Source organism: Ascidiella aspersa, chromosome 4 (genome assembly GCF_963924565.1).
Source record: "Ascidiella aspersa chromosome 4, kaAscAspe10.2, whole genome shotgun sequence".
Lineage (NCBI taxonomy): Eukaryota > Metazoa > Chordata > Ascidiacea > Phlebobranchia > Ascidiidae > Ascidiella > Ascidiella aspersa.
The window spans coordinates 25,336,959-25,363,426 of record NC_139450.1 but is presented as its reverse complement, the minus strand read 5'-3'; the positions used below and the strand labels follow the sequence as shown (position 1 = coordinate 25,363,426).

The window sequence follows — 26,468 nt, the reverse complement described above, 5'->3', positions numbered from 1 at the left end:
CAGTTTTTAACTGTTTGTTCTGTTGGAAACTGTTCTGTTTGCGTAAAACTGTCTGATCTGGGTGCGTACTTTCTATACTCGCTAATCTTGTTTATCAAAATGTCGAACACATAACTGGTTAGCACAGTGGTTCTCAACCTGGGTGCCGCGGCACTCTAGGATGATATGCTCAAGGGTGCCAAGAAATATTTCAAATTCTTTAGGTTTTTAATTCTTGCTCTATTGGTAAGCTTCTTGATACACTTTTTTGTGTAGGATAAAAGTACCAATAATTGAAATCGTTGATATGTTGTTCCATCGGTAATGTGCTGTTTTTCGTCTATTGTAACGTTACAGTTGACCACTCAGCAAAATTACGAGCAAAGATGCCGCGAACTTTTTGTAATATCTGAGTAGGGTGCCGCAAGCCGAAAAAGCCTGCGAAACACTGGGTTAGCAGTATTGGGAACAAATCGAAAAACAAAACATTGCTATAAACTGGTAGAAATCCAAATTGACATTGTTACAACGACAAATTAGTCCAAGTAGAGACATTTCCTTAGAAAAAATATTACCAAAATATCGCACTACATTGTATTAGGTAACATCAACGTGAGCAACGAATTCATCAGGGACGGCGACCCGGGTACCTTGTCCCACCAGGATCCCCCCGCGCATAAAATCGAGATATCGGCTTGCACAATTCCTGAGAGTCCAGCCAAGTCACCAAAACCAACGGCCGAAGATATATTCGCGCCAGAGGAGCGAAACGAGGTGTGTAAATAGGAGCTTATTTATTGTACGAAAGTTCAGTGCTATTCACCCTGGCGAAGGTTGCATAAGTTGCCGGAACGTTGGTAAATAATTACATTACCAGAAGAGCTGTTTTTTGCTTTATTGCAGCTTTTTATCGTGTACAATTTTAGAACACAATTCGACAAAAGTTCTGTGTTCAAGGTAACACCATGCTTTTGCATTTTTGTAATTAAACACTAGCATTTTTAAATGACATACCTTTAGATCACTTTAAGACCAAATTTTTCTTCAGCATACTACCGAATATTTTTGAAGTAAAAAATGATTAAATCGCCGTTTTGTAAAATACAGTAGTCGATTTTTAAAACTCAATATAATGGTTTCGCCAACTATACTTCGTACTAATTAAAAGTTGATTTCTTATGGGTTTAATATTGAAGAAATGTTAAGAGAGTCAAGCTTTTTTCCCCTTGTCCCCAGAAATTATCGCCATCACGTGAGCGCATATGTCTGCTTGACGTCATCAAAGTAAGATTGATGGACATGGATCTGTACACTGCTAGTTTCTCGAAAAATCTACTCCACGATGACAGGTTTGTCGAAAATCTATTTTTTATTTTGTACGAGGTATTATCCTGCAATTAGCAGAAACTCTAACAAAAATATAAATTTATTTTACATTAAATAGTATTTTTTGTTGCATATTTATATTCTTATAGTTCCAATCATAATAAGAAACTAACAGTCCCATGCCTTTGGACGAAGTATGTTTATCTTGTAAAATGAGTGATGGATGACTTAGGAATTTATTAACATTCTATTAATTAATTCGTAAACGAAATCTTGTCATACCGTTTCTATTGTTAACTATGATATGACCCTGAAATTTGATTGCTGTGTAGGACAAATATATGGTTTTGTAATGTTATCCTGTGATTAGCAAAAATTCTAAAAACAAAAATTTGTTTTACATTAAATATTGTTTTTTGTTTTGTTATAAAGTTATATCCTTATGCTAACACTGCTATCAAAGTGCTATGCCTTCAGACGGAATATTGTTATCTTGTAAAATAAGTGTTAAATAACTAAGGAATTTGATAACATTTTATTAATTAATTGGTACACGAAGTTTTCACCTGCCATACTGTTTCTGTTGCTAATTATGCCCCTGGAATTTGATTGCTGTGTAGGATAAATATAACTATGGTCTTGTAATGTACTTGACAATAAATGTCGTATTCAGCAACGAAAGCAGCGATCCGTTCGAGTTGAAGTTTCCCAGTTACGTTGTCAGTTGCAACAAAAGACCACTGTTCAAGGAGAAAGTTCAACTTGAATTACAGGTAACTATTTCTTCGCCAATAATCTTCGTCTATTGTTACTTCAAAAATATGTACCTGCAATGCGTGTTAACTGTATCATGGTTGCAAATTACCAGTACACGAGTAAAGAATAAATGTTTTAGTACATGCAATTTTTACTTTAAAAAAACATTTAGTGTCTTAAAACGTATGGCACCATGTCAAAAAAACTGCTAACTATGGTTTTTAGAAAATGCATTTGAAAACTAATGGATCCGAAGTCTTTATCAGTGTACAGAAATTTATTTATTAATAACACAATAAGATACTCAAGTGGATTCTTATCTAATTCAAATAGAATGTATAACCTTTACATGCAAAACAATATTTTTTTTAAACAAAAACAGCATTACTGTTAGTTAAACATATTTGTCATCCACTTGCAAGTACCTAACAATGCGAGCTCCTACCGCGACAAGGCAGCAACACCAAGTGTCGTAAGGACAACTACATTGTAAAGGCACCGTGTGCTCAGTGACCTTTGACCGTTTGACCACAAGCAATACAATGCTTATAATAAAATAATTCATAAAGCACTTAGACCAAAATGCGCAAGAATATACTTCCCTGAGGGGGGGCACTTTCACCGGACCCCTTAAGGTAGTATCCTGCCATTTTTTCCTGGGTAAGAACGCTTTTTTTAACAGTAAAATTCTAAAATTATTACTTACACTGACACTTACAATATGAATTACACCGTTATCAAAAACGTTAACCTTCTGCCGATGCGCAGTTCAACTCTTGACCTACCTCCAAGTAGCGGCACCGCCTACTTATGGAAAATGGAGGACTGCGTCCGAACAATTACTGACATTGCAGGCATTCCCGGTCTACGTTTTGGCCAATGTAAAGAAAAGGCCACTGCACGTTCACCACTTACTTTACATTACTTTTCCTACTTTCTTTTAATTAGTAGAAAAATTGCGCTTAATAGCTATCTCTATCGTTCGTATCCGATTTTCATAAAAGGCAGATAAGCGTCCTGTCATTATAATAGCATCACACATAACAGTCCATAAACGCTTAATTATACATTTCCAATTCGCAGATGGAGCGCAATCTGGAAAAGGAGATCACCCACCAGGGAATTCCCGACACGTCACTTTGTGCCCGTCTCTCGTCGGTCTACTGCGCACTCGACCACCCCCAGTACTGGCTGGTACGAGGTGTGCTCGATCATAACGCCGGCGAAGCGATCCCGGACTTCCCGCAGCCCACCGCCTTTCTACAGCCTTCTAAACTCCAGGTGCGTCTTTAATGCGGTCGCACGGTAAGTGTTGGTTGTTGTCTTGTTTCACAGATTCTTTGCGATCGACGAGCGTAATGCTTAATTTAATTTGCTTGTACTAACAGAATGTAGCGAGCATTGGCGTCATGGTTGTTTCTCAACTCGCTCCCTTTCGAGCGTGTCTATATCTTTTAGTGAAGCGACGGCCCCGGTATGGTATTAAGTCGTGAGTTTGCAGGCTAGGTGTTTTTCTAGCCTTCCTTGCTTGCATTAATTGATCGACATATTCGTTTAGTCTGTGATGGCTTCCGATGTAGTCGGTGATAGCTTAGGAAAACTAAAAGTTATTTATAAATCAATAGAATAAGCTTGAGAGGTAAACTTTTTTATATGCTGTAGTTCAACAGCTTTAAACGAATGAGACTTTTGAACTACAAAAAATACGTATGCGCCTCTGTGACACTCTCACGTTTTAATAAAATAATTTGGGTCGTGCCGTCCCAAAGTTAAAGGCAAAATATATTTTTATATGGATGCGAGTTGCACAACGATAGTGCTAATCCACAATCATGGCCTTGATGGAAAGTTTATGTTTCTATAGGCGGCAACTTCTGTACAAAAGCTTTTGTGTTGTGCTTTTTAACATAACGGCGTGCGTAAATGGATATTTCTTTAAAAGACTGTGTTGACGGGAGCAGTGTACACCGGCCTAAGCATGGATTTTCATCTCACCAATGTCAGTATTGAGCTGTTGGATTCTCACGCCACCGACCAAACTCACGCAAAGTCACTCGGGAGGTTTGTATGTTATAATAAACTGCTTGATCCTCGATGAATAGTTCAGGGAAGAAGAAAGTAATTTGCGAAATTACGTCATTGGCCACTGTCGTATGTTGTACTATACTGAAACTCCGCTGACATGCTTTCGAAAAAAGACTAAACCCCTACAAAAATTATTAAAAATGTTATGTTTTTAAAAAAAATTGTCTGATATTTGGGCGGGGACAAAGTTATTCATTGCTTTACAATTTGAAGATAAATTTGAGTATACTTTTAACTAAAAAAAGTTCAATTTTAAGATTTATGGCAGCCTGTTGTGTAACCTTTTTGAGTATAGCTGATAAGTGAAGCAATCTGTTGTCTTATCCATTATCCAATATCACCTTGGCTATAACGAGTGTGTTTGATTTTATTACCAATTAATTACGCAGGCTGACTTGGTATTTTCATCAAATTAATTCGAAAATTGAGTGACATTTTTTTACAAATATCTTACACTACTAGCGATACATACAGCTTTAGAGGATCGTTTATTACCAGACTTTCATTTCTTAGGATGGATTTCGTCAAATCACTACTGAGCTATCGAGCATATTCAGACAACAACAAAACGACCAATCTGTCGTGCGAGTCCTTTCAAGCGATTGACACTAGGTGGCACCACAATGCAAACACCTCCGATAAATCAAGTTCATTTACAACGGTGCTGGGTCCGATAAGATCTAATCAGTCTGATTCGGGTTTAAGAAAACGATCGCGGGTCCAGTTTGAGATTTTTCAAAGGTAGGTTATATTATATTGAACAAAAAGTCCTTTCTTGACCCACAATTCTTTGAAACGCGCGTTTCGCAATTTAACCGTGAGGCGAATACAGACAATTCATTTTAAGTTTAACCGATTGCATCAAAGTTTGCGTTTTTAAAGTTTTACATCATACTACATCTTGTTTTTTTATTATATTTTATTTTTTCCACACGATGAACTGTTAAAATAAAAAGCTTGCGTGTTATAATTTTCTTTGGTAACTGAATAAGGCTGCCTAGGTCGTAACGTTTATTTAGGTTAGAATTTATTCTTCTTGACGGAACAGGATATATCACAATTACTACAAATTTTCCAGACTATAGCCCTTTACTACAGTCATGAGATCTCGCTATTCACCGTAAATTCAATTGAATAATTTACTAGAATATGTGTAAATTGTGTATATAAAGACTATAATATATACGTGAACGACACATTATTCGTTTGTTGCAGATTTTGATTTAATTGCGCTACATTCACCATTAGAGTCCATATAGTGTCCAACTAAAACTAAAAAAACTGGTGCTCGAGTGAGTTGGGATCTCAGGCGTTTGTTTGAAAAACCCGCTGCTGTATAGTATTCAAAGGTGTTGTAATGACTTCAATTACTTGACTTAAGTCTTTTGGAGAAATGTCTCGGGTTGAACTGGAATTCATACATTATTTTTGTAAAACTGGTTGCTTTATCTCAATTTGTGCATGTTGAACGATAAGCTTGCGTATAAGTTGCGTTTTGTGTTATGTTTTAGTTGAGATATTGTTCATAACGGAAGGGTTTACCAATTTTAAAATTTTAACGTTTAATTACAAAGACTTGACTTAGAATTGACTTGCTCGTATTATGACTTCACTTGGACTTGACTTGGACCTAAGTTTTTATTTACAAATGACTTCCACAGGTCTGGTCCCGGCTTTCTGGAATTCACCGCCCTTCTCAACAACATGCGTCTTTACGTGATCCTTGACTGGCTGCGAGACATGAACGAGTACCTGATAAAGAACCCCGATCAGGCGCGCTGTGACTCCATTCGTGAACGGACCGCTCAGCTGATGGCGCAATACCAACAGATGGACTCCGGCAATCAGAGGAAGCTAGATAACGTGAGCGAATGTTTCACTCGCTTTTATTTCTTGGTCCTTTCGCGAACCTTTTGCGTTGCTAATCTACAAAATCTGCTGCCTGTCGCACATTGCTGCATAAAAATCGACCCTTTGATTCGGGGTTGCCGTACAGCCTGTATTATGTCGTAGATACCAAATGTTTATGCAAAGATAATTAAATTTTTATTTAAAAGTCGTATAAATTTATATTTAAAAGTCGTATAAATTTATTGTTAAATAAATTCATTTGCTTAAATATACCCATGCTTATACCCATGCTTGACGCTTTAGAAGAAAATGTAACAATAAAAATGCTATTGAAATCAAGCACTGTTATTTATTATCCACAAATTTGTTTCTTCGTGTCGTCAAAAAATCGCCAAATTTGTAACAGATACAATAAAATAAATTTGTCTTACCCTTCAACCCCGCCGAAAAATCCAGAAACTCCTCGCGTGCCATTTTCAAAACCACTCTATACTCAACTGTTTCCTCAATTTGGTTTGTTTCCTATTTCCCCAGTCCGGTCAGCTGGAACCAGAGGTGCGCGACGCCGACATCAAATTGAACGTTACCGAGACCGAGTTTGTTGTGGTCGAGGACGCCACGCGATTCGACACCGATGCTGTCATCTTGCGGTCGACCGCCGTCGTCCAATACCGACCGGAAGAGGGCGACCCGGAGTCGTACGCGTCAAGCAAGCGATACAACAGGCTTCCTCTGCAGTGTGGCTTACAGCGACTTGAAGTAAGTTTGGTGGACTCTGTCGCCGAAAATTGCGGTTTTACCGAACCTATACAGAGTATTTTTTGTTCTTTTGGGGCAATTTTTTTCTACAGGATATGAAAGTTTTTTTGTTTTGTTTTTGAAGTTTGTTTGTGAGTTGTTTTTTTACTACTTGTTCGATAAAATTTAAAAGCAGTTTTGTTTTGCTAAGGTATATAATGTAATTTTTTTCCAAAATATTTACACATCAGCTTTGATTATAAATAGATTTATACTATTCAACTTTTTCACTCACTTTTTGTTTTATGGAATTCTTTATTTGTTTTTTTAATAAGCAGTCCGTGCTTATATCGGCCATCCGCAGCGCTTCCATATATAATTTAATAAAATGTTTCACTAACCTTAAAGTTTTGACAGTGATCAACCAAGCATTTTACCTGCTTCCCTGGATTTGTTGAAGTAATGTGCAACTTACTAAAAAAGTACACCGAAAAGCCATCGCAGACTCGCCGAATCTGTCGATCTATGATGCAAGCAGAGCAAGCCAGAAAAACAACTGGCCTGCAGTGAGGTTCGAACTCACGACCTCCGGTCAAGCCGGGACCGTCGCTCTACCAACTGAGCTATGCAGGCTCAGAGAGGAGCGAGTCGAGAAACAACCATGCGCCAATACTTGCACATTTTGTTAGTACAAGCAACTTCACACTGGGGGATCATCAGTCCGTATCAATCAATGAAAGACACACACAAACATATGTGTTTTTAATAACATCTGTGATCTAGCCCCTCGGAAGTTGCTTTATGACCAACGATTACGGCTTCCGTATCAATAGTACACCGAAAAGCCATCGCAGACTCGCCGAATCTGTCGATCTATGATGCAAGCAGAGCAAGCCAGAAAAACAACTGGCCTGCAGTGAGGTTCGAACTCACGACCTCCGGTCAAGCCGGGACCGTCGCTCTACCAACTGAGCTATGCAGGCTCAGAGAGGAGCGAGTCGAGAAACAACCATGCGCCAATACTTGCACATTTTGTTAGTACAAGCAACTTCACACTGGGGGATCATCAGTCCGTATCAATCAATGAAAGACACACACAAACATATGTGTTTTTAATAACATCTGTGATCTAGCCCCTCGGAAGTTGCTTTATGACCAACGATTACGGCTTCCGTATCAATAGTACACCGAAAAGCCATCGCAGACTCGCCGAATCTGTCGATCTATGATGCAAGCAGAGCAAGCCAGAAAAACAACTGGCCTGCAGTGAGGTTCGAACTCACGACCTCCGGTCAAGCCGGGACCGTCGCTCTACCAACTGAGCTATGCAGGCTCAGAGAGGAGCGAGTCGAGAAACAACCATGCGCCAATACTTGCACATTTTGTTAGTACAAGCAACTTCACACTGGGGGATCATCAGTCCGTATCAATCAATGAAAGACACACACAAACATATGTGTTTTTAATAACATCTGTGATCTAGCCCCTCGGAAGTTGCTTTATGACCAACGATTACGGCTTCCGTATCAATAGTACACCGAAAAGCCATCGCAGACTCGCCGAATCTGTCGATCTATGATGCAAGCAGAGCAAGCCAGAAAAACAACTGGCCTGCAGTGAGGTTCGAACTCACGACCTCCGGTCAAGCCGGGACCGTCGCTCTACCAACTGAGCTATGCAGGCTCAGAGAGGAGCGAGTCGAGAAACAACCATGCGCCAATACTTGCACATTTTGTTAGTACAAGCAACTTCACACTGGGGGATCATCAGTCCGTATCAATCAATGAAAGACACACACAAACATATGTGTTTTTAATAACATCTGTGATCTAGCCCCTCGGAAGTTGCTTTATGACCAACGATTACGGCTTCCGTATCAATAGTACACCGAAAAGCCATCGCAGACTCGCCGAATCTGTCGATCTATGATGCAAGCAGAGCAAGCCAGAAAAACAACTGGCCTGCAGTGAGGTTCGAACTCACGACCTCCGGTCAAGCCGGGACCGTCGCTCTACCAACTGAGCTATGCAGGCTCAGAGAGGAGCGAGTCGAGAAACAACCATGCGCCAATACTTGCACATTTTGTTAGTACAAGCAACTTCACACTGGGGGATCATCAGTCCGTATCAATCAATGAAAGACACACACAAACATATGTGTTTTTAATAACATCTGTGATCTAGCCCCTCGGAAGTTGCTTTATGACCAACGATTACGGCTTCCGTATCAATAGTACACCGAAAAGCCATCGCAGACTCGCCGAATCTGTCGATCTATGATGCAAGCAGAGCAAGCCAGAAAAACAACTGGCCTGCAGTGAGGTTCGAACTCACGACCTCCGGTCAAGCCGGGACCGTCGCTCTACCAACTGAGCTATGCAGGCTCAGAGAGGAGCGAGTCGAGAAACAACCATGCGCCAATACTTGCACATTTTGTTAGTACAAGCAACTTCACACTGGGGGATCATCAGTCCGTATCAATCAATGAAAGACACACACAAACATATGTGTTTTTAATAACATCTGTGATCTAGCCCCTCGGAAGTTGCTTTATGACCAACGATTACGGCTTCCGTATCAATAGTACACCGAAAAGCCATCGCAGACTCGCCGAATCTGTCGATCTATGATGCAAGCAGAGCAAGCCAGAAAAACAACTGGCCTGCAGTGAGGTTCGAACTCACGACCTCCGGTCAAGCCGGGACCGTCGCTCTACCAACTGAGCTATGCAGGCTCAGAGAGGAGCGAGTCGAGAAACAACCATGCGCCAATACTTGCACATTTTGTTAGTACAAGCAACTTCACACTGGGGGATCATCAGTCCGTATCAATCAATGAAAGACACACACAAACATATGTGTTTTTAATAACATCTGTGATCTAGCCCCTCGGAAGTTGCTTTATGACCAACGATTACGGCTTCCGTATCAATAGTACACCGAAAAGCCATCGCAGACTCGCCGAATCTGTCGATCTATGATGCAAGCAGAGCAAGCCAGAAAAACAACTGGCCTGCAGTGAGGTTCGAACTCACGACCTCCGGTCAAGCCGGGACCGTCGCTCTACCAACTGAGCTATGCAGGCTCAGAGAGGAGCGAGTCGAGAAACAACCATGCGCCAATACTTGCACATTTTGTTAGTACAAGCAACTTCACACTGGGGGATCATCAGTCCGTATCAATCAATGAAAGACACACACAAACATATGTGTTTTTAATAACATCTGTGATCTAGCCCCTCGGAAGTTGCTTTATGACCAACGATTACGGCTTCCGTATCAATAGTACACCGAAAAGCCATCGCAGACTCGCCGAATCTGTCGATCTATGATGCAAGCAGAGCAAGCCAGAAAAACAACTGGCCTGCAGTGAGGTTCGAACTCACGACCTCCGGTCAAGCCGGGACCGTCGCTCTACCAACTGAGCTATGCAGGCTCAGAGAGGAGCGAGTCGAGAAACAACCATGCGCCAATACTTGCACATTTTGTTAGTACAAGCAACTTCACACTGGGGGATCATCAGTCCGTATCAATCAATGAAAGACACACACAAACATATGTGTTTTTAATAACATCTGTGATCTAGCCCCTCGGAAGTTGCTTTATGACCAACGATTACGGCTTCCGTATCAATAGTACACCGAAAAGCCATCGCAGACTCGCCGAATCTGTCGATCTATGATGCAAGCAGAGCAAGCCAGAAAAACAACTGGCCTGCAGTGAGGTTCGAACTCACGACCTCCGGTCAAGCCGGGACCGTCGCTCTACCAACTGAGCTATGCAGGCTCAGAGAGGAGCGAGTCGAGAAACAACCATGCGCCAATACTTGCACATTTTGTTAGTACAAGCAACTTCACACTGGGGGATCATCAGTCCGTATCAATCAATGAAAGACACACACAAACATATGTGTTTTTAATAACATCTGTGATCTAGCCCCTCGGAAGTTGCTTTATGACCAACGATTACGGCTTCCGTATCAATAGTACACCGAAAAGCCATCGCAGACTCGCCGAATCTGTCGATCTATGATGCAAGCAGAGCAAGCCAGAAAAACAACTGGCCTGCAGTGAGGTTCGAACTCACGACCTCCGGTCAAGCCGGGACCGTCGCTCTACCAACTGAGCTATGCAGGCTCAGAGAGGAGCGAGTCGAGAAACAACCATGCGCCAATACTTGCACATTTTGTTAGTACAAGCAACTTCACACTGGGGGATCATCAGTCCGTATCAATCAATGAAAGACACACACAAACATATGTGTTTTTAATAACATCTGTGATCTAGCCCCTCGGAAGTTGCTTTATGACCAACGATTACGGCTTCCGTATCAATAGTACACCGAAAAGCCATCGCAGACTCGCCGAATCTGTCGATCTATGATGCAAGCAGAGCAAGCCAGAAAAACAACTGGCCTGCAGTGAGGTTCGAACTCACGACCTCCGGTCAAGCCGGGACCGTCGCTCTACCAACTGAGCTATGCAGGCTCAGAGAGGAGCGAGTCGAGAAACAACCATGCGCCAATACTTGCACATACTATTGATACGGAAGCCGTAATCGTTGGTCATAAAGCAACTTCCGAGGGGCTAGATCACAGATGTTATTAAAAACACATATGTTTGTGTGTGTCTTTCATTACTAAAAAAGTGTTTTATTTGCCTTGTGATTTGCCTATCGAAAGGCAGAAAAAATACAGTGCGTTTGGGTGTAACACTGTGTGAAGTTGGTGTAACCCTACCCGCTACCCCTAAACAGGCTAAACACGTTGCGCGACCCCCAGTTTAGAAATCTGTGCTCTAAAAGAAACACCTGTATTTTTTCAGGTATTTTCGTGTCAGTTGGACAAGGAAGTGGAGACGGCGTTGTCCATAATCGACCCTGTCACCATAAATCTGGATGTAAAACCGCTTCGACAAACCGATCTCACCAAGGATGAGTTGGACTCAGATTTGTCTTTATTAGACAGGTTCGTTGCGATTGCCGACAAATTAAAAAAATTAAAAAATGTAGTTATTCTGCATCTTAATTCGTTCAAACAGAGATAATGGTAAACCTCCTTGCTCAACATTGCTTATACTTAAATTTTGAAAACTTTGAAAGTTAAAATTACAGAAATTACGGTTTGCTTTAACATTTTTTCCGCAGAAACCTTCTTGACATCCACGTGTCTGAGCTAAACATAAGAGTATCTTACAATGACGTCATTCTTTTCTTGTCAATCTTAAAGTCTCTACCTATTCAAGCGGGAGTCGACACCAAAAGTATGCTAGTTTTTTTTTTTTTTTTTTTTTTTTATAAATATATATATAAATTATATATAATGTATATGTTAGTTGTGTTTAAAAAAAGAAATATTTGATGCTTGCAACTTACAAGTCAATTTTAATGCAAAACTGCTGTTTATACGATATATTAATAATCTTTCAAATAGCCTAGCCCTAACCCTATCGAAGCTGACCTACTGGACAGCTTTAAATTTATTTTACCTTATGGTTGCAAGAAAAACGATTTATTTTAAAACAGACGCCTCACCGTCGGTGTCAAAATCGCAAAGTACAACTTCTGCGCGCATTCGAGCAGTGTACGACCCCGACCAATCAGCAGTCGACAGTCTCACCGAAATCGGTTACTCGCGGGCTGACGTCATGTACGCACTCGCGCGTAACGCTGGCAACGTCACCAGGGCTGGAGCGTGGTTACTGGACAACGTAAAGCTTGTGCCAACAACCTCCAAGGCAAGTGACAGTTAAAGGGTAAATGTAGCGAAAAAATTCAGGTTTGTATGCTTTGCTACGGAGCTAATGATCAGGTTGTGTTTATTGTTCTGGGCACAACCATATCAGTTAATATTTTGCGAAAGACTTGCGCCAACTAAACCTATTAATTCAAATTAAATGTAGGTAAAATAATAAAATCCTTAAAAAAAAAAAAAAAAAATAAGCAACTGTGCAACGCCAAAAAACACGTGATTTTTATCAATCGACTTTTATTTTTTTTTTTATTTTATATTTTATCCGAAAGCCATAGCCACAAGCATTACAAAACTTGCCAAACCCATTAACAGGTTTTTAAATTGAAAAAAAGCTAACCTCTAGAAAACTTTACATTGTCATTTAAATCTCACCGGACTAAACCAATAAGCTCAATTTTTCACTCTTCCACTGAGCCTAACCCTTGAACAGTGACATCTGTCTGGGGATGGTTCTTCTAAAGCTGACAATCCACTTATATTGCAAACCACCCGCCGACTATATCTGACAGATGCAAACCTTCCTTGAAACCTTTTGTTTCAATAAATTTAAAACTTTTATGTCCAAACCACATGACCACATCTGGCAGATGTAAGCCGTCTTTGAAAGCTTTTCTTTCACCAAATTTAAGATTTTTATGTCCAAACCACTCGAAAGTTAAGATTTTTGTGTCGAAACAACTTGACCACATCTGGCAGATGTAAACCATCTTTGAAAGTCTTTTCCTTTCACCAAATTTATGATTTTTATGTCCAAACCACCTGACCATATCTGGCAGATGTAAACCTTTATTGAAACATTTTTTTCAACTAATTTAAAAAAAATTGTGTCAAATTAACTCGACCATTTCTGGCAGATGTAAGCCATCTTTAAAAGCCTTTTTTTCAACAGATCTAAGATTTTTATGTTATTTCCGCAGCCTGTAGAATTGAAGCGGGGCTCACCGTTAAACGTAGCGCGGGTGTGCGTGCACGTGGACGCTGCGCGTGTGTGCCTGATCGATGACTGCGCCGAAGACTGCGACGTCCCACTGGCCGAGCTGGCCGTCCACCGACTTGCCGTCCGACAGGGCCTGGCCAGTCAGTTTTCCGACTCCACACGCGAGGCCGTTTTTGGTCAGTCTGGCTCCGCCTCCTTCAAGTTGACCGGCGATTACTACAACAGGTTACTATACTTGGGTACACTATGCAGTATGCACGGATCTGTAATGTAGCTTGATATTGAGTTGCAATAACCAAAAGGCCGAGTAGATCGTAAATAATGCTCCAACTATGGAAACTCAGACTGATAACTATTGCGTTCAACCTTTTATAATTGATGCTTGAATTACTTCTCAGTCACATTAACTGAGGATGATACAAGCTCGTTTCGAAATGTCTTAATCAAGATGATGTCGATTTACTCGACCTTTTTGGCTTTGCAATTCATTACCAGGTTACTATACCGTATTTTGAACAACTCGATGATTTCAGTCTAGTGGACTATTTGGCGAGTTAAATCCGCGTTAGAGCGGTTTGCTGTTAATTATAATCTAATTTGTAAACTGCTTATGTGTTTTAATTTTAATTTACTAAAAAGCTTTAAATTTAATTCAAATCTAATTTAAAAAAACTAACAAAAAAATCTAGTTGGTTGCTACCAGGCTGCGAAGTCGATTAAAAACTATCCGAGTCTGACTCGGACTCAACATTCTATATTCCACCCACTTATGCAACTATATAGGATGGATGATGCAAAACAATCCATCTAAAGAGTGCTTCATATAACTCACCCACGTACAATACGTATAGTTTATAAATATTTAACTATGCGCTATTTCACCTTTACAATTTACAGTTTGCGCTCTTACCGGTTTCAAATTTGGTGCTGCACATGCGCACGTCGGACTCGTATGTAGTCATACGTAGTCTTACTCGAGGGGCGAGTACCCACCCCACAGCCCTGGTTGCTAGTATATTGCGCATCTTGAAGCCTGCTTTCTCACTCGTTTCGAATAGGGGAAGACTGCAAGTTTTTATACGTTCTTGTGTTTTCTCTATTAATCAGTCGACTTGCATTGCTCGTTTCGCAGCAGTCAGAACCTGTTTCGCGTTTGTTTTATCCTGGCATGCATCTTTGTTCAAACTGTAAATGCAGAAAATTCGTAACCCAGGAGGTAAAAAACTAAACGTATATTGATTACACTCTAGTTTATTATGCGATAATGTGCATTAAAAACTTTCGACCACTTAAAACAATTTCAACTATAGAGTTTCTATTATTGTGTTTGCATTTATTTCCCTGGTGGTTTCAAGTACGGCGCACGTTACGCGATTTTCTGCTCTAGGATGCTTTCTTTGTGGGAACCATTCCTGGAGCCGTGGCGATGCAATGTGAGCTGGAAGCACGACCTCCCCAAGTCGAGCCCGTCCCGGGGAGGTGGAAGCTGGAACGTTAGACTGGAAGCTACAGACAGGTATAGTTCGGTTTTCTGATGGATAACACAAAATCCTCCGAAATTATTTTTTTACCTCTGCTCCATAAATAGTCAGACAATATTTTCTTTCTGCGGTGACAGCAATCTTTGAGTCAGAAGTTTTTAACTTTTTTATTAGACGTGTTTACTTCTTCAAAAATCCCAATTATGCGGTAATAATTAATTATTTTTTATTTAATGATGTCATTTATGCATTTAGTCTGATGGATGACGTTGGTTGCTTTAAAGTAAATAAACTATTTTTTTTAAATCTGTAAAAGTGCTTTAGAAATTAACGATTGTAAGTTCTGTTAAAACTGAAAAATTTCAGATACTTGCTCACCAAAAAAAGGAGATTACATTGGATTCCAACGTTTACCGGTTTCAATTTTAAAACGTTAGCGAAACGGTATGCGGTACCTTTATTTCTTAATATATTTTTATGCTACCCTAAACCACTGCGTTTCGTAGGTTTGACGTCAGCGTGACGTCAGCACTAATCGAGACCGCCAAGAAGACGTCGGCGACGTGGAAGAGCAATTACGCGCAAGCCGCATCGCCGCCCGACCCGGGGAATTCCCAGGCACAGAGCCAGCAGCAGCAACAGCCTCAACAACAAGGAAAGCGCGTCCGCCATCCTTTCGTGCCCTACGTTCTCCGCAACCTGACCGGCTGCACTTTGCACTTCGCCACTCAAACCGCCGCCCTTCAGGAGGACGACGTTGTCGTCTCAGGTAGGTGTCTCCCAAAAATGTGTTCGTTAAACGGTGTAGGGCGATTATTTTTTAACCTAAAAAATGAGAAATTTTGACCTAAAAAATTAAAATTTTGACAAATTTTGACTTGAAAATATAGTGTTTGACAAAATTTTGACCTATAAGAAATACATTGATTTAAATAACCCTTAAAACATATACCTTAACACCATAATCTATTTTATAAATGACGTAGAAGCTGAGATATAATCAAAAACCTGTATTTTATGGCGGCCATTTTGAAAATCCCAAATGGGAACTTTCCCCAGGCCGGATGAGCTGGAACTTTTTTTGGTTGATATGTAGACCACAAATGATGCAAATCCGTTCAGTAACACTTCTAATTTTTTCCAAGAGAAAGTGAAAAATAGGGATACTACTAGTAAAGATATAATACAGTTAAAATGTCAAAACTAAATTTTTTCGATCAAATTTTAACTGAACTACAATTTCAAAAAGCTGACTATAGTTTTTTTGTTTTTTTTGTAAAGGAATTATGTGCATTTTTAATCGATTTTGACGACAAACAATAATTAAACGTGTAAGTTTTGACAAAAATTAGACTTTTATTGACAAGTCAAAAAGTAATCGCGCAAGTGATCGGTCGTTTTTTCTTTAGTTTTTTAACAAAGAGAAAAAGTTGAAATTTTATGTTGTTGAGATTATTTTTTTGTTTTTTATTATTGCGTTTTTCGTTTGTTTGTATTTGTCGGGTTGATGGTAGTACATATCTATTAATCATATAAAAATTCATAATCACATGGAAATCAAACCGACACTATTAACAGTTGTTCGTAAAACCATACTACAGTTAGCAAGAAGTAAGAATCTTGCTTAAGCTGTTTAAATTTTGTGAAACAAATCTTAAAATAGTGTAAAAACATTGGACAGCGATTAAAAAGTTTCTAAAATTCTTCGCTTTTTGTTTCTAAAAGTTGCCGAACTGACAAACCCAATCCGATGAAAAATTGTTTTAATCTTTCTAAATGGCCGTATTTGTCTAATTCTAAATAGAGGGATCAGGTGGCACTATATAACGAACAACCTGTGTTGAATTCTCGACAAGCTTTACTCAGAACCGTGTTTCATCAGGTTCTACTTTGATCACGGTTGTGCGAAAGCTTGTCGAGAACTGAATACAATTTGTCTTTATATTTAGTGCCACCTGATTCCATTGTCTTAATGAAATCAATAAAAAGTGCAACAGCTCTATTAAATAATCACTGTCTTGCGCGTTTCCAGTTCATTCTCGTTCGCCGGCAAGCCTCGATTCCTCGTGGATGGAAGTGCTTCCGGGAGCCGACTGCTCTTTCCATTTTGCCACCAACCACGAGAAACAGCGCCACAAGCGGACAGGCTTGCTGAAGCTTCACCAGGTGAGTGTCATTGATGGATTGGGCGATTTATAAACCTTTTCAAGACATTTTGTTCTTGGTTTGGTGGACAATCGTGTTTAAAGCCTTTAAGGCAGTAATTCTCAACCTTTTATGGATTACAGCACCCATCAAAAATCATATGTATATTTTCGGCACCCCGACTGGAGTATTTTACTGAAATGTCACTATAAATGTAACTGGAACCACAAAATCAACTTAAAACATATAGGAAAATGTCATTTGATATAATGGTCTCTATTCGTAAACAAATATTTGTATCAAGAAGCTTACCAATTAAAAAACATCAGATTCTTTAAAATTCTCAATTACCTATCGGCACCTTTGAGCATTAGAAATGGTACACCAGGGCGCCGCGACACCCTGGTTGAGAACCACTGCTTTAAGGTTTAGATTTATAGATTTACAACTTTTCAGGTACCAACCGTTTGCCCATACTCGGTAATCTCATACCAAAGAAAGTATTTGGTACACCAGCGTGTGCCGACAAAGAGGAGAAATATAATAAATGTTTTAAATGCTGATATTTGAAAGATTGTTTTAATAAAGGCGTTTCGCTTTGTTCTAGTCACACTTTTGCTGGTGTTCTTAAACTGTGGACCCCTTCGGGGTACGTGAACTAGTTTTAGGGGGTCCATAAAGGCCTAATTGAAATATTAGTGTATACTTCAGAAGTAATCAATTTTTTAAAGAAAACAGTTTAATTAAAAATACAACGGTTTTGCACTGACTGTATTTAGACTTCTTTTTATTTTCACATTTTTGGACCGAAATGATGAGATTTATAAGTCTAGTTGTATTGTGACGTCAAATTGTGACGGCATCCCTGAAAAACTTGCCTACCGTGGTCCACGCAAAGCCAAAAAAAATTAGGGTTCTTCGGTGAAATTTCCCCTGCATTTTCTACCGTTTGTATTCTCGTATTCATAAAAAGTGCGAAATATTTCGTTAAAACGGCAACTTGTCTGCTCTCACCAACTAACTTTGTATTGGCAGGTTAGGGTTAAGGTTGGAAAATGGAAAACCCTGGAACCTGTGACCGTCAGTCGGGTGGGCGTTTTCTTCCGACACGCAATCACGCAAATCAACAAAAGCTCTAGCGTTTACGCGTACGTATATGAAAAGTTTGTGGGTGTTTGTGTGTGTGCGACCAAGTGCTCGTGTTTAGTCATCGACTGTAGTTCAAGGTTACCTCCTTGAATGCAGTCATGTCAAAGTTTATTGTTTTATTTTGTGGCAGTCTGTATTGCGCTAATTCCGTGGTAAGTATGAGAATAAGGTTCCACGTAAATTGGGCGAAAAATACAATAATATGATTTGCTTTTACTCAATAATAACATTTTGGCAGTTTAATATCGTTTTTATAAACAAATTAATAAATGAAAAAAAGCCAAAAAGATCCATTCCGCTTTACATATTTCTTAATTTTCTCAATTTTACAAGTTTTTCTTGTATCACTTTTTCTTCACTAGGTCTCCTCAACCTGCATTTCATTTATCGTCAACAAAACTCTGATCGCTAATATATATTTCTTTTCATCGGTAATACTTTGTGTGTAGGTCACTGGAGCCGGTGCGTGTTGTATTCAGCGTTACATTGGAGGGGAACGCGCAGAAGGTGGTCACTGTCCGGTCGGCACTGGCCGTCAAAAGCAGGGTCAAGATCCCGATTCAGATACGACTCGAGAATCAGGTCGGGAACGACGACATCCAGGTTACGTCGCTACCAACGTACGTTTCATTTTAGTCCTTTTAGTTTCTCTTTAGGGCTTTAAAGCAACGCTTCTTAACCGGTGCGCCCTGGAACGTTACTAGGTGCGCTGTGGGCAAGTGGAAATAATTATAAAATATTAAACGAACACACAATAAGACCTAAAAAGCAACAATACCTAAGGCAGAAAATCTATAAAACCATAGTATTAAGACCAACGACACAATAAAGCCAAAAAAGCAGTAATATTGAGTACAGAATAAATCGGAATCGCCTGAATAAGACCTAAACCTGCCGGAATACCTCCTAAGTTCATCGGAATAAAGCCTAAATTGCCACAATAGCGACTGGAACGTTTTGATGTCGACATTGGGGCGCCCGATTTTGACCGGCGTCGCTGGGGCGCCTCTGTTTTGGTACCGGGATTTTGACGCTGGGTGGGGTTATCAGTGGGTAATGGGTGGGGTTAGAAAATGGGTAAGGGTTGAAATTATTAGGAGAGTTGGTGATGTACTTAGGGATGAGGTTTGGGGTTTGGTAAAAGTTCTACAAGTGCACAATGAGGTTCAAAATATTAGGAAACACTGTTTTAAGGCACCACAAGAGCTCGAAGCAAATCGATAGCGCAAAGTTTTAGCTTGATTGGTGATTTTAAATATATAACACACAGTGCTACAATTGCGATTAAGTACTTTGGAACACAATGCACCCATATCTAAAAAAAACATATCTACTTTTCTTAATATCAGTGCTTGGTATTCTTATTATAACAGATATGTAGTTCACAGCGTTGGGCTATAATATGTTTTGGTATATTTAAAACACTATACTTTTGTAATGTAATCACATGTACACCCCCGTCTTCAGGCGTTTAATACCCATCGAGTGAAATGCGATAGCGCAAAGCTAAGTTTAATTTACAAAAAATATGGGATTAAGCAAATGAAATTAATAGTAATACTCAAGAAAAGCATTAAGATTTTTATTCGACGCGCCGCAGCTGAAAAACTTATACTTGGTATAAAAGTCTGAAACGCTTATAGTTGGTATAAAACGCTAAACCGCTTATAGTAGGTATAAAAGCTGAAATGCCTATACTTGGTAAAAAAGCTAAAACGCCTATACTTGGTATAAAACGCTTATATTTTGCCACACTTTTGAATTTATCCAGGCTTGACCCGGGAGAGACAATATACATCCCCCTTACAATGACGTCATACGCGATGCGAATTCGACCTCGACTTACCAAGCCCGGACCCTACTACTTCAGCAAGGACAACATTCGCTGGCAAACCTGCAACGATGACGTCAGCGAAACGTCTGACCTGGTCAGTTGATAAACTTAATTTATAAAAAAAAATATTGTATACTTAAACCGAATTATTCCTAACAAAGCGTTTTTGCATATGTATGGTTAGTTTTTTAGGCTGAAGACTAGTGAACAGTGGTAAAAACGTATCATGCTAAATTAGATGCTGGGTTTATTCCGAATGTATAATTTATATTGTATATCTGTTAAAGTTTAAATCTAAATTCGAATTCCTCTGCGAATAGTTCAAAATACTCTAGCACAGCTAGCAATTCGGGTCCTTATGTGTCTGACCTCAATTGCTAGCTGTGCTAGAGTATTTTGAACTGTTACTGATCAGGAATTAAGGTCGACATTTATCCTGCAAGGATCAAGGTAATTTCTATTATCACATATTCAGTGCCACATCCTTTGCGAGTATTAGAGTACATGAGTCGATTATTCAGTTACAAAATCACGTCTCCCCAGCATAATTAATGTTAAATTAGTTACTATAACTGTATTTTGTTTTACTTCCAACCAGATTGAATGCTCACCAGCTCACTCCTCATCCATGGCAAGACCCTTCTAGTAAGTTACTTGTGCATTGTTTGTGTGTATTTGTTTTATCTTCTCAAACTATTGTTGTAACCGGTTTATTTATAAATCACTTTGCCATTATTTCATAATTTTCTTTCGATTAACAGAATCTTCCTAAATTCGATTGGTGAATACAAATGATTGTGGTTGCACATCAATGATAAAGATTAAACCAAGTACATAGATCAAACCGAAAATCTGTTTGTTTGGATATTACAATATGATAAATATATTTCGCTATTAAAAGCCTCATCAGTATCTTAATTCGAATGAATTTCGAATACATTTTTTGATAGCGAAATATATTTATCATGTTATAACATCCAAACAAACAGATTTTCGGTTTACTAAGTTCTGTACTTAGTTTAATCTTTTTCACTTTGACATTTTTATATTTTTTTAGCTAGTCTAATTCCAAAGTTATCCGATGGTTTTAGTTAAACGTGACAAATGACTGGTTTTATACGAGTTTTATTTGAAATTATCAATTTCGTGTGATTGTGAAACATATGCTGCACGGTCTTGATCCTAAACAGAACTTTTTAAACAAAAAAATTTGTCTTAAAGCAATAAAATCAAACAATTTTCTCAAAAATAACTTCAACCGTAATACAAGGCAGTTATGTCACATTGTAATTACGACTGAGGTATCAACGCGCAATTGCGCATGCATGTGTCACCTGCTAAGCTAAGGTCATACAAGCTTCATGTGTCTTGCAACAAACCGCAACGCCATATGGCAGGGATGGGTAAAACCCTTCCCAGTCGCGGGCAATAAACAGCGTTCTCGGCGGGTCTTGCTAATTTGCACTAATATTTTTGTTGTTAAACTTTATGGTTTTGGCAGTATAATATAATACCTCTTTATCTGGAACTAATCAAGGATTTTTATGCAATCGAAAAAATGAAATTATATTAAAGAAAACGCCACATTGTAAATACGTTACAATTGCATAAATGCTATTATTTCGCAGAAATAGCCTGACTGAAAACAAATTCTATCCACGAGGATCCTGTCGTCACAAAAATAGCTTAACATTAACACTTACGGAAAGCGACAAAAATTAATTGTTTATATGACCAGTTTAAAAATGAGGTGACGGGCCGCGGGAAATTTGGGTTAGCGGGACGTAGATTGCCCACCATTGCCATATGGCGTGCAGAATAATCGCACGAATCACACGTTTTGTTTTATTAAATAAAAAATAATATTTTTCTAATGTTCTTGGTCGCGCGCAGCTTCGCGGTTTGCATTCAGAAGAACGGTTTTCCTTCGTACGAGGAGGTATACGAAACGCTGGTCGAGCACGGGGGTATGGTGGGCCGGGACATGTCCGACTTCGCCGGAACCCTCCCCCTCATACCTGGCCACACAATCATCATCCTACCTCCCGTCGTCATATCCAACCTCCTTCCGTGCGACCTCTACTATTACGTCAAGGTAAGTTTCAACCAGTGTTGTCAACTAGTCATTTTGAATCGACTTAACTCGTATTCAAGTTATTCCTAAAACAACTGAAGTCCAAGTCAAGTCGTTTTAAATAAATAACAAGTCAAAGCACAGTCCAAGTCATCGGTTGCCCAAATCAAGTCCAAGTCAAGTCATAGTTAGAGCAAGTCAAACTTCAAGCCCTTGTCACTAAAATAAAACTTTAAATTATGAAAACTGGCAAACTCCTTCGATTGTTAGCAGTAACTCAAGTAAAAAATAACATAAACGCAACATGTAGCAAGCAAATTGTTTTATGTGCAAATATTAGGATAAATACTAAATAGCGCAATTTTATAAAATTGCTTAATGAAAACAATTTATTTTAACCCCAAATTTGTCCAAATAACTTAAGTCAAGGCAAGTCATTTTCCCAAAAGACTTAAGTCATGTAAAGTCAAGTCATTTGTAAACAATGACTAAGTCCACTTACGTCATTACAACACTGGTTTCAACCTACCAGGAGATGCTTGGGATCGGTCAAGTAACCCTGATTCGGATTATTAATATTGTGGTTTAGACGAATTTAATTTGTTTTATCCTTATTGTAAAAGCAAGGTAACATGTCTGTTATGGCCAAAAACCTTTAGATATAGCATCCAAATTTTGGATTAACAAAATATGTGTTGGTCCCACATTGCATATATCCAAGATAATTTCAGCCCACGTTATAAAATCTCACGTCACAACTGGTGAGTGAAGCACGCTCTATTTAAGGACACTATTGGGGCCACTAAAAGAGAAAATTTATCGTTTAAAAAAAAAAAACTTAACAGGTTGTCCAAGTTGTTTGTGGAATATGTGATCGAGCGCGTCGCGCGACAAAAAAATTTAAGAAGCAAAACAATAGAATATATAAAGATGAATAGTATACACAACAATCACCATCCTCAACCCAAACTCTAAAAACCCAATTTTTCTTTTTCTCGGCATGACCGAGATTTTTCCCTTTAATTGAACCGCATCTTACAAAAATTACGTTTGTCTGCGTAAGTCAATTTGCTTCACATTTTGTTTCGTTGCCAACATTAATGTTTTCCACTTAGACCTGATGAAGCAATATTAATTAAAAACAGCTCCTGTGGTAATTGAAAGTTTTCCTCTGTGTGTTTTCCATATATTGTACTACGAGCTTTTGGTGTCATTCACCCTGTCGAAGGCGACTTGCATATGTTGACGAAACGTAGGTTAAAAATTACAATTACCAGAAGAGCTGATTTTATTAATATTACTATATCTGATGGTAGCAACAATTTCTATACTGATGAAGCAAGCTTGTCAACAATACAATTTGTCGTTCAACAGTGGCACCTAATTTCCAACATTCAACATTAATATTGTAATTGTTATTTTTAAAATCAATGGAAATGTTTGCCGCACATCTTCTTCAAGAGCAGTGCTTCCCAACCTTTTTCAATTCGCGATCCACTTTTAATGCCAGTTTTACTGTGCGACCCACAATGAGATATGACCAAATTGTTTAGCATTAATTTAATATGCAACTAATTGGAAATAAGATCAACAGTTTACATAAAACCTGCATCTTTACTATACTGGCGTACGTACTGAAAGAGTTAACGCGACAAAACACATCTAATTGTTACGTTTTGTTACATGGTTGCATAAACGTTACGTAATTATAATGCAATAATTTACTGTAACATTTAGAAATGCTTCGCGACCCACCTGAAATAGCTTCGCGACCTACTGGTTGGGAAGAACTGTTTGAAAGGATTAAAACTCTATGTTTCGGCACAGCACAAGTCTGTGGAGGGGACGTTGAAGCCTGGTATGGACGCCACCCCACATTCTGTGCACATTCACCCGAGCCACCAAAACTCGCCATCATCACTCATCATTGGATGCTTGCTCGAAAACTTCAAATCTTGTCGCGAACTGATCATTCCGGCCACCACAAAGAACTTCCAGGTGGTTACTTTTAGTCTATTATCGTTGTATTACTACAAAAGTTAATCGTTGTTGGACAGTTTTGTTGTGTGCAGTTAGTAACCATGAAGAATACCATTGGTAATTTCTTTCTATAAAGCAATTAGGGCACAGCCCTTAACAAACAAAACACTAAGAACTTAAAAATTATAAAAAAAATAAAATTGTAACAGCGAAAACGTTTATTATTCGTATATGTTATGTGTGCGACCGGGAATTATATATATTCTAGTATAGTCTATTGTAGCTGTATTTACTAAAAATAGATTCTCGTTATATTGACAGTATTATAGTTTGCAGTTAGCAACCAGAAAATAGCATTGTTAATTTTCTTCTATAAAGCAATTAGGGCACAACTCTCTGCAAACAAATGATCAAGAAATTATTGATAAAATAAAATTTTAACAGCGAAAAGATTTATTATTCGCAACCAACAATACTCTATACCAGTGCTTGTCAACCTTTTTTAGAACCGTACACACTTTTACTTTAACTAAAGAACTTGTACCCCCCTGTCCACGCAATGCAATAAACTTATAGAAACATACACCCTATTGTACTGCAAACAAAACTATTAACCGTTATGAAGAACGAGTTCGTACCCAACAATAGCGGCTATCAAGAGACATATTTGGTTATTATGTCACAAATAGAATATATAGTACATTACACGCTACGTACACTTAAATACATAGCGCCATGATATTATTGTACACTCCAGTCGGCCTGGTAATAAACCTGTTTATTTAATATGATACCAGATCAAAGGCATATTGTAATGCGGTATCTTGTACACCCCGATCAGTACACCCCATCGATGTGGTACATCACCCTTTCAATTCTGGTACACCCTGGGGGTACAATACACCCGGTTGAAAAGCACTGCTCTATACTACTATATTGTTGTTGGTTTTCAGAATACGAATTTCATTTTGTATATAACGAAAAACGATTACCTAAAAATGTTTAACTTTCTGCTGTTGCGACTTTTCAGATGCGGATGCTAATCAAAGACGAGAACGACCGCACGCTGATACTTAACGTGCGAATTCTTTGGCGCCTTAATTGCTCTGTGAAAATATCTATCATGGCTGGATACTGGATTGTCAACAACACCGGTAAAATTAAACCTAAAATGCCTTTAATATTATGTTACTGGTTTAATTTCGCACACACATAATTTAGTAACTTTCTTCCTGATGCATCATACGAAATTTTTTTGATTTGCCTTTGAAAGATAACGTTTAGTGATAAATTAAGCGTTTTTTATAATCAACGATTTTCACGTTCAGTTCGTTTCACGTTTTAACAGGAAAAAATATACATTTACCTTAGCTTTATGATTGATGTATAACTTGGTTCAGCTTGATTAGATCTGGCAATTTTGTTATATTATTGTACGATTAAAGTTAACGCCCATCATGTTTTACTTGCATTATTTTTTGCGCTTTTAATCACCCGAAATTTAAAATTATTTTTTTATCTGGCGTGCATGCAGCCATTAAGCGTTCAGCATTTTTTTTAGTTTATTGTTTTACCGAAACTTGGTCCATGGACCCCTTGAGGGTATGTGAACTATAGTTTTAGAGGGTCAATGAAGCCCTAATTGAAATATTAGTCTATACTTGAAAAGTAATCATTTTTTAAAGTAAGGTGTTAAATTAAAAATAAAACGTTTTTGCACTAAATGTATATTCAGACTCCATGGCGCTTTCAGATTTTTTAGACCGGAAACAGCATATTTTTGAAGTCGGTTTGTATTGTGACATCAATTTATGATGTCACCTCTAAAATTCCTTGTCTGCACTCGTCCACGCGAAGCAATCATACTTTTTAGGGGTCTGCGGTAAAAAAAACTTCAAGAACCCCTGCCTTAGACAGACAAGACATCTTAATTACTCAATTAGGTTATTACACAAAGCAGTGCCGCTTCGAGTCAAACAAGCAAACCCGCCTCTTTCTTCCAGGACTTCCAATCGTGGTTCGTCAGGACAAGTGTCAGGTGATCGCCGCTGGTCAGCACGACACGCACGAGCAAGCGCGCAGCCTTCAGCCGCTTCTGTTCTCTTACGCGAACCGCGACCGTCCCTACCTGTGCACGATGCGACTTGGCAAGGACGCCCAACTCGACGACTTTGCCCAGCGACGAGCCGACGGCGGCCTGCGTGCCATTCCCGCTTACTGCGAGCGTTTCTCGACCGATGGCGGCTCGTGCACCAGGAACCTTAAGCTCGTAAGTCGGCCGTTGCACTCCTATATTATTATTTACGAGTTCTGTCGTGCATGGGCGCGCATGGCTAGATCTACAGAAGTTTGTTTACTTCGATTCGTGTATTTACGTTAACATTT

The 26,468-nt window shown here is 39.0% G+C and overlaps 1 protein-coding gene and 12 non-coding genes across 13 annotated transcripts in view; 1 reads left to right on the top strand and 12 right to left on the bottom strand.

The window, feature by feature from the left end:
- Window positions 1-26,468, top strand: part of LOC146157122 (intermembrane lipid transfer protein VPS13D-like) — an 84,199-nt gene that overhangs the window by 32,365 nt on the left and 25,366 nt on the right. The window contains exons 39-62 of the mRNA XM_083388398.1: window positions 581-753; window positions 1,216-1,332; window positions 2,004-2,078; window positions 3,145-3,342; window positions 4,004-4,122; window positions 4,660-4,887; window positions 5,808-6,009; window positions 6,532-6,756; window positions 11,555-11,697; window positions 11,877-11,992; window positions 12,255-12,448; window positions 12,673-12,696; window positions 13,401-13,645; window positions 14,808-14,936; window positions 15,408-15,670; window positions 16,934-17,067; window positions 18,082-18,194; window positions 18,645-18,815; window positions 19,967-20,123; window positions 20,628-20,674; window positions 21,923-22,124; window positions 23,931-24,101; window positions 25,114-25,237; window positions 26,087-26,352. Coding sequence (XP_083244524.1) covers window positions 581-753; window positions 1,216-1,332; window positions 2,004-2,078; window positions 3,145-3,342; window positions 4,004-4,122; window positions 4,660-4,887; window positions 5,808-6,009; window positions 6,532-6,756; window positions 11,555-11,697; window positions 11,877-11,992; window positions 12,255-12,448; window positions 12,673-12,696; window positions 13,401-13,645; window positions 14,808-14,936; window positions 15,408-15,670; window positions 16,934-17,067; window positions 18,082-18,194; window positions 18,645-18,815; window positions 19,967-20,123; window positions 20,628-20,674; window positions 21,923-22,124; window positions 23,931-24,101; window positions 25,114-25,237; window positions 26,087-26,352 — 3,836 coding nt within the window. The remainder of the gene's footprint in view (window positions 1-580; window positions 754-1,215; window positions 1,333-2,003; window positions 2,079-3,144; window positions 3,343-4,003; window positions 4,123-4,659; window positions 4,888-5,807; window positions 6,010-6,531; window positions 6,757-11,554; window positions 11,698-11,876; window positions 11,993-12,254; window positions 12,449-12,672; window positions 12,697-13,400; window positions 13,646-14,807; window positions 14,937-15,407; window positions 15,671-16,933; window positions 17,068-18,081; window positions 18,195-18,644; window positions 18,816-19,966; window positions 20,124-20,627; window positions 20,675-21,922; window positions 22,125-23,930; window positions 24,102-25,113; window positions 25,238-26,086; window positions 26,353-26,468) is intronic.
- Window positions 7,294-7,368, bottom strand: Trnaa-ggc (transfer RNA alanine (anticodon GGC)). Its single transcript has one exon. It is a non-coding gene; the product is annotated as a tRNA-Ala (tRNA).
- Window positions 7,644-7,718, bottom strand: Trnaa-ggc (transfer RNA alanine (anticodon GGC)). The gene has a single exon. It is a non-coding gene; the product is annotated as a tRNA-Ala (tRNA).
- On the bottom strand, window positions 7,994-8,068 carry Trnaa-ggc (transfer RNA alanine (anticodon GGC)). The gene has a single exon. It is a non-coding gene; the product is annotated as a tRNA-Ala (tRNA).
- On the bottom strand, window positions 8,344-8,418 carry Trnaa-ggc (transfer RNA alanine (anticodon GGC)). The gene has a single exon. It is a non-coding gene; the product is annotated as a tRNA-Ala (tRNA).
- Window positions 8,694-8,768, bottom strand: Trnaa-ggc (transfer RNA alanine (anticodon GGC)). The gene has a single exon. It is a non-coding gene; the product is annotated as a tRNA-Ala (tRNA).
- On the bottom strand, window positions 9,044-9,118 carry Trnaa-ggc (transfer RNA alanine (anticodon GGC)). Its single transcript has one exon. It is a non-coding gene; the product is annotated as a tRNA-Ala (tRNA).
- On the bottom strand, window positions 9,394-9,468 carry Trnaa-ggc (transfer RNA alanine (anticodon GGC)). The gene has a single exon. It is a non-coding gene; the product is annotated as a tRNA-Ala (tRNA).
- Window positions 9,744-9,818, bottom strand: Trnaa-ggc (transfer RNA alanine (anticodon GGC)). The gene has a single exon. It is a non-coding gene; the product is annotated as a tRNA-Ala (tRNA).
- Trnaa-ggc (transfer RNA alanine (anticodon GGC)) lies at window positions 10,094-10,168 on the bottom strand. Its single transcript has one exon. It is a non-coding gene; the product is annotated as a tRNA-Ala (tRNA).
- Window positions 10,444-10,518, bottom strand: Trnaa-ggc (transfer RNA alanine (anticodon GGC)). Its single transcript has one exon. It is a non-coding gene; the product is annotated as a tRNA-Ala (tRNA).
- Window positions 10,794-10,868, bottom strand: Trnaa-ggc (transfer RNA alanine (anticodon GGC)). Its single transcript has one exon. It is a non-coding gene; the product is annotated as a tRNA-Ala (tRNA).
- Window positions 11,144-11,218, bottom strand: Trnaa-ggc (transfer RNA alanine (anticodon GGC)). Its single transcript has one exon. It is a non-coding gene; the product is annotated as a tRNA-Ala (tRNA).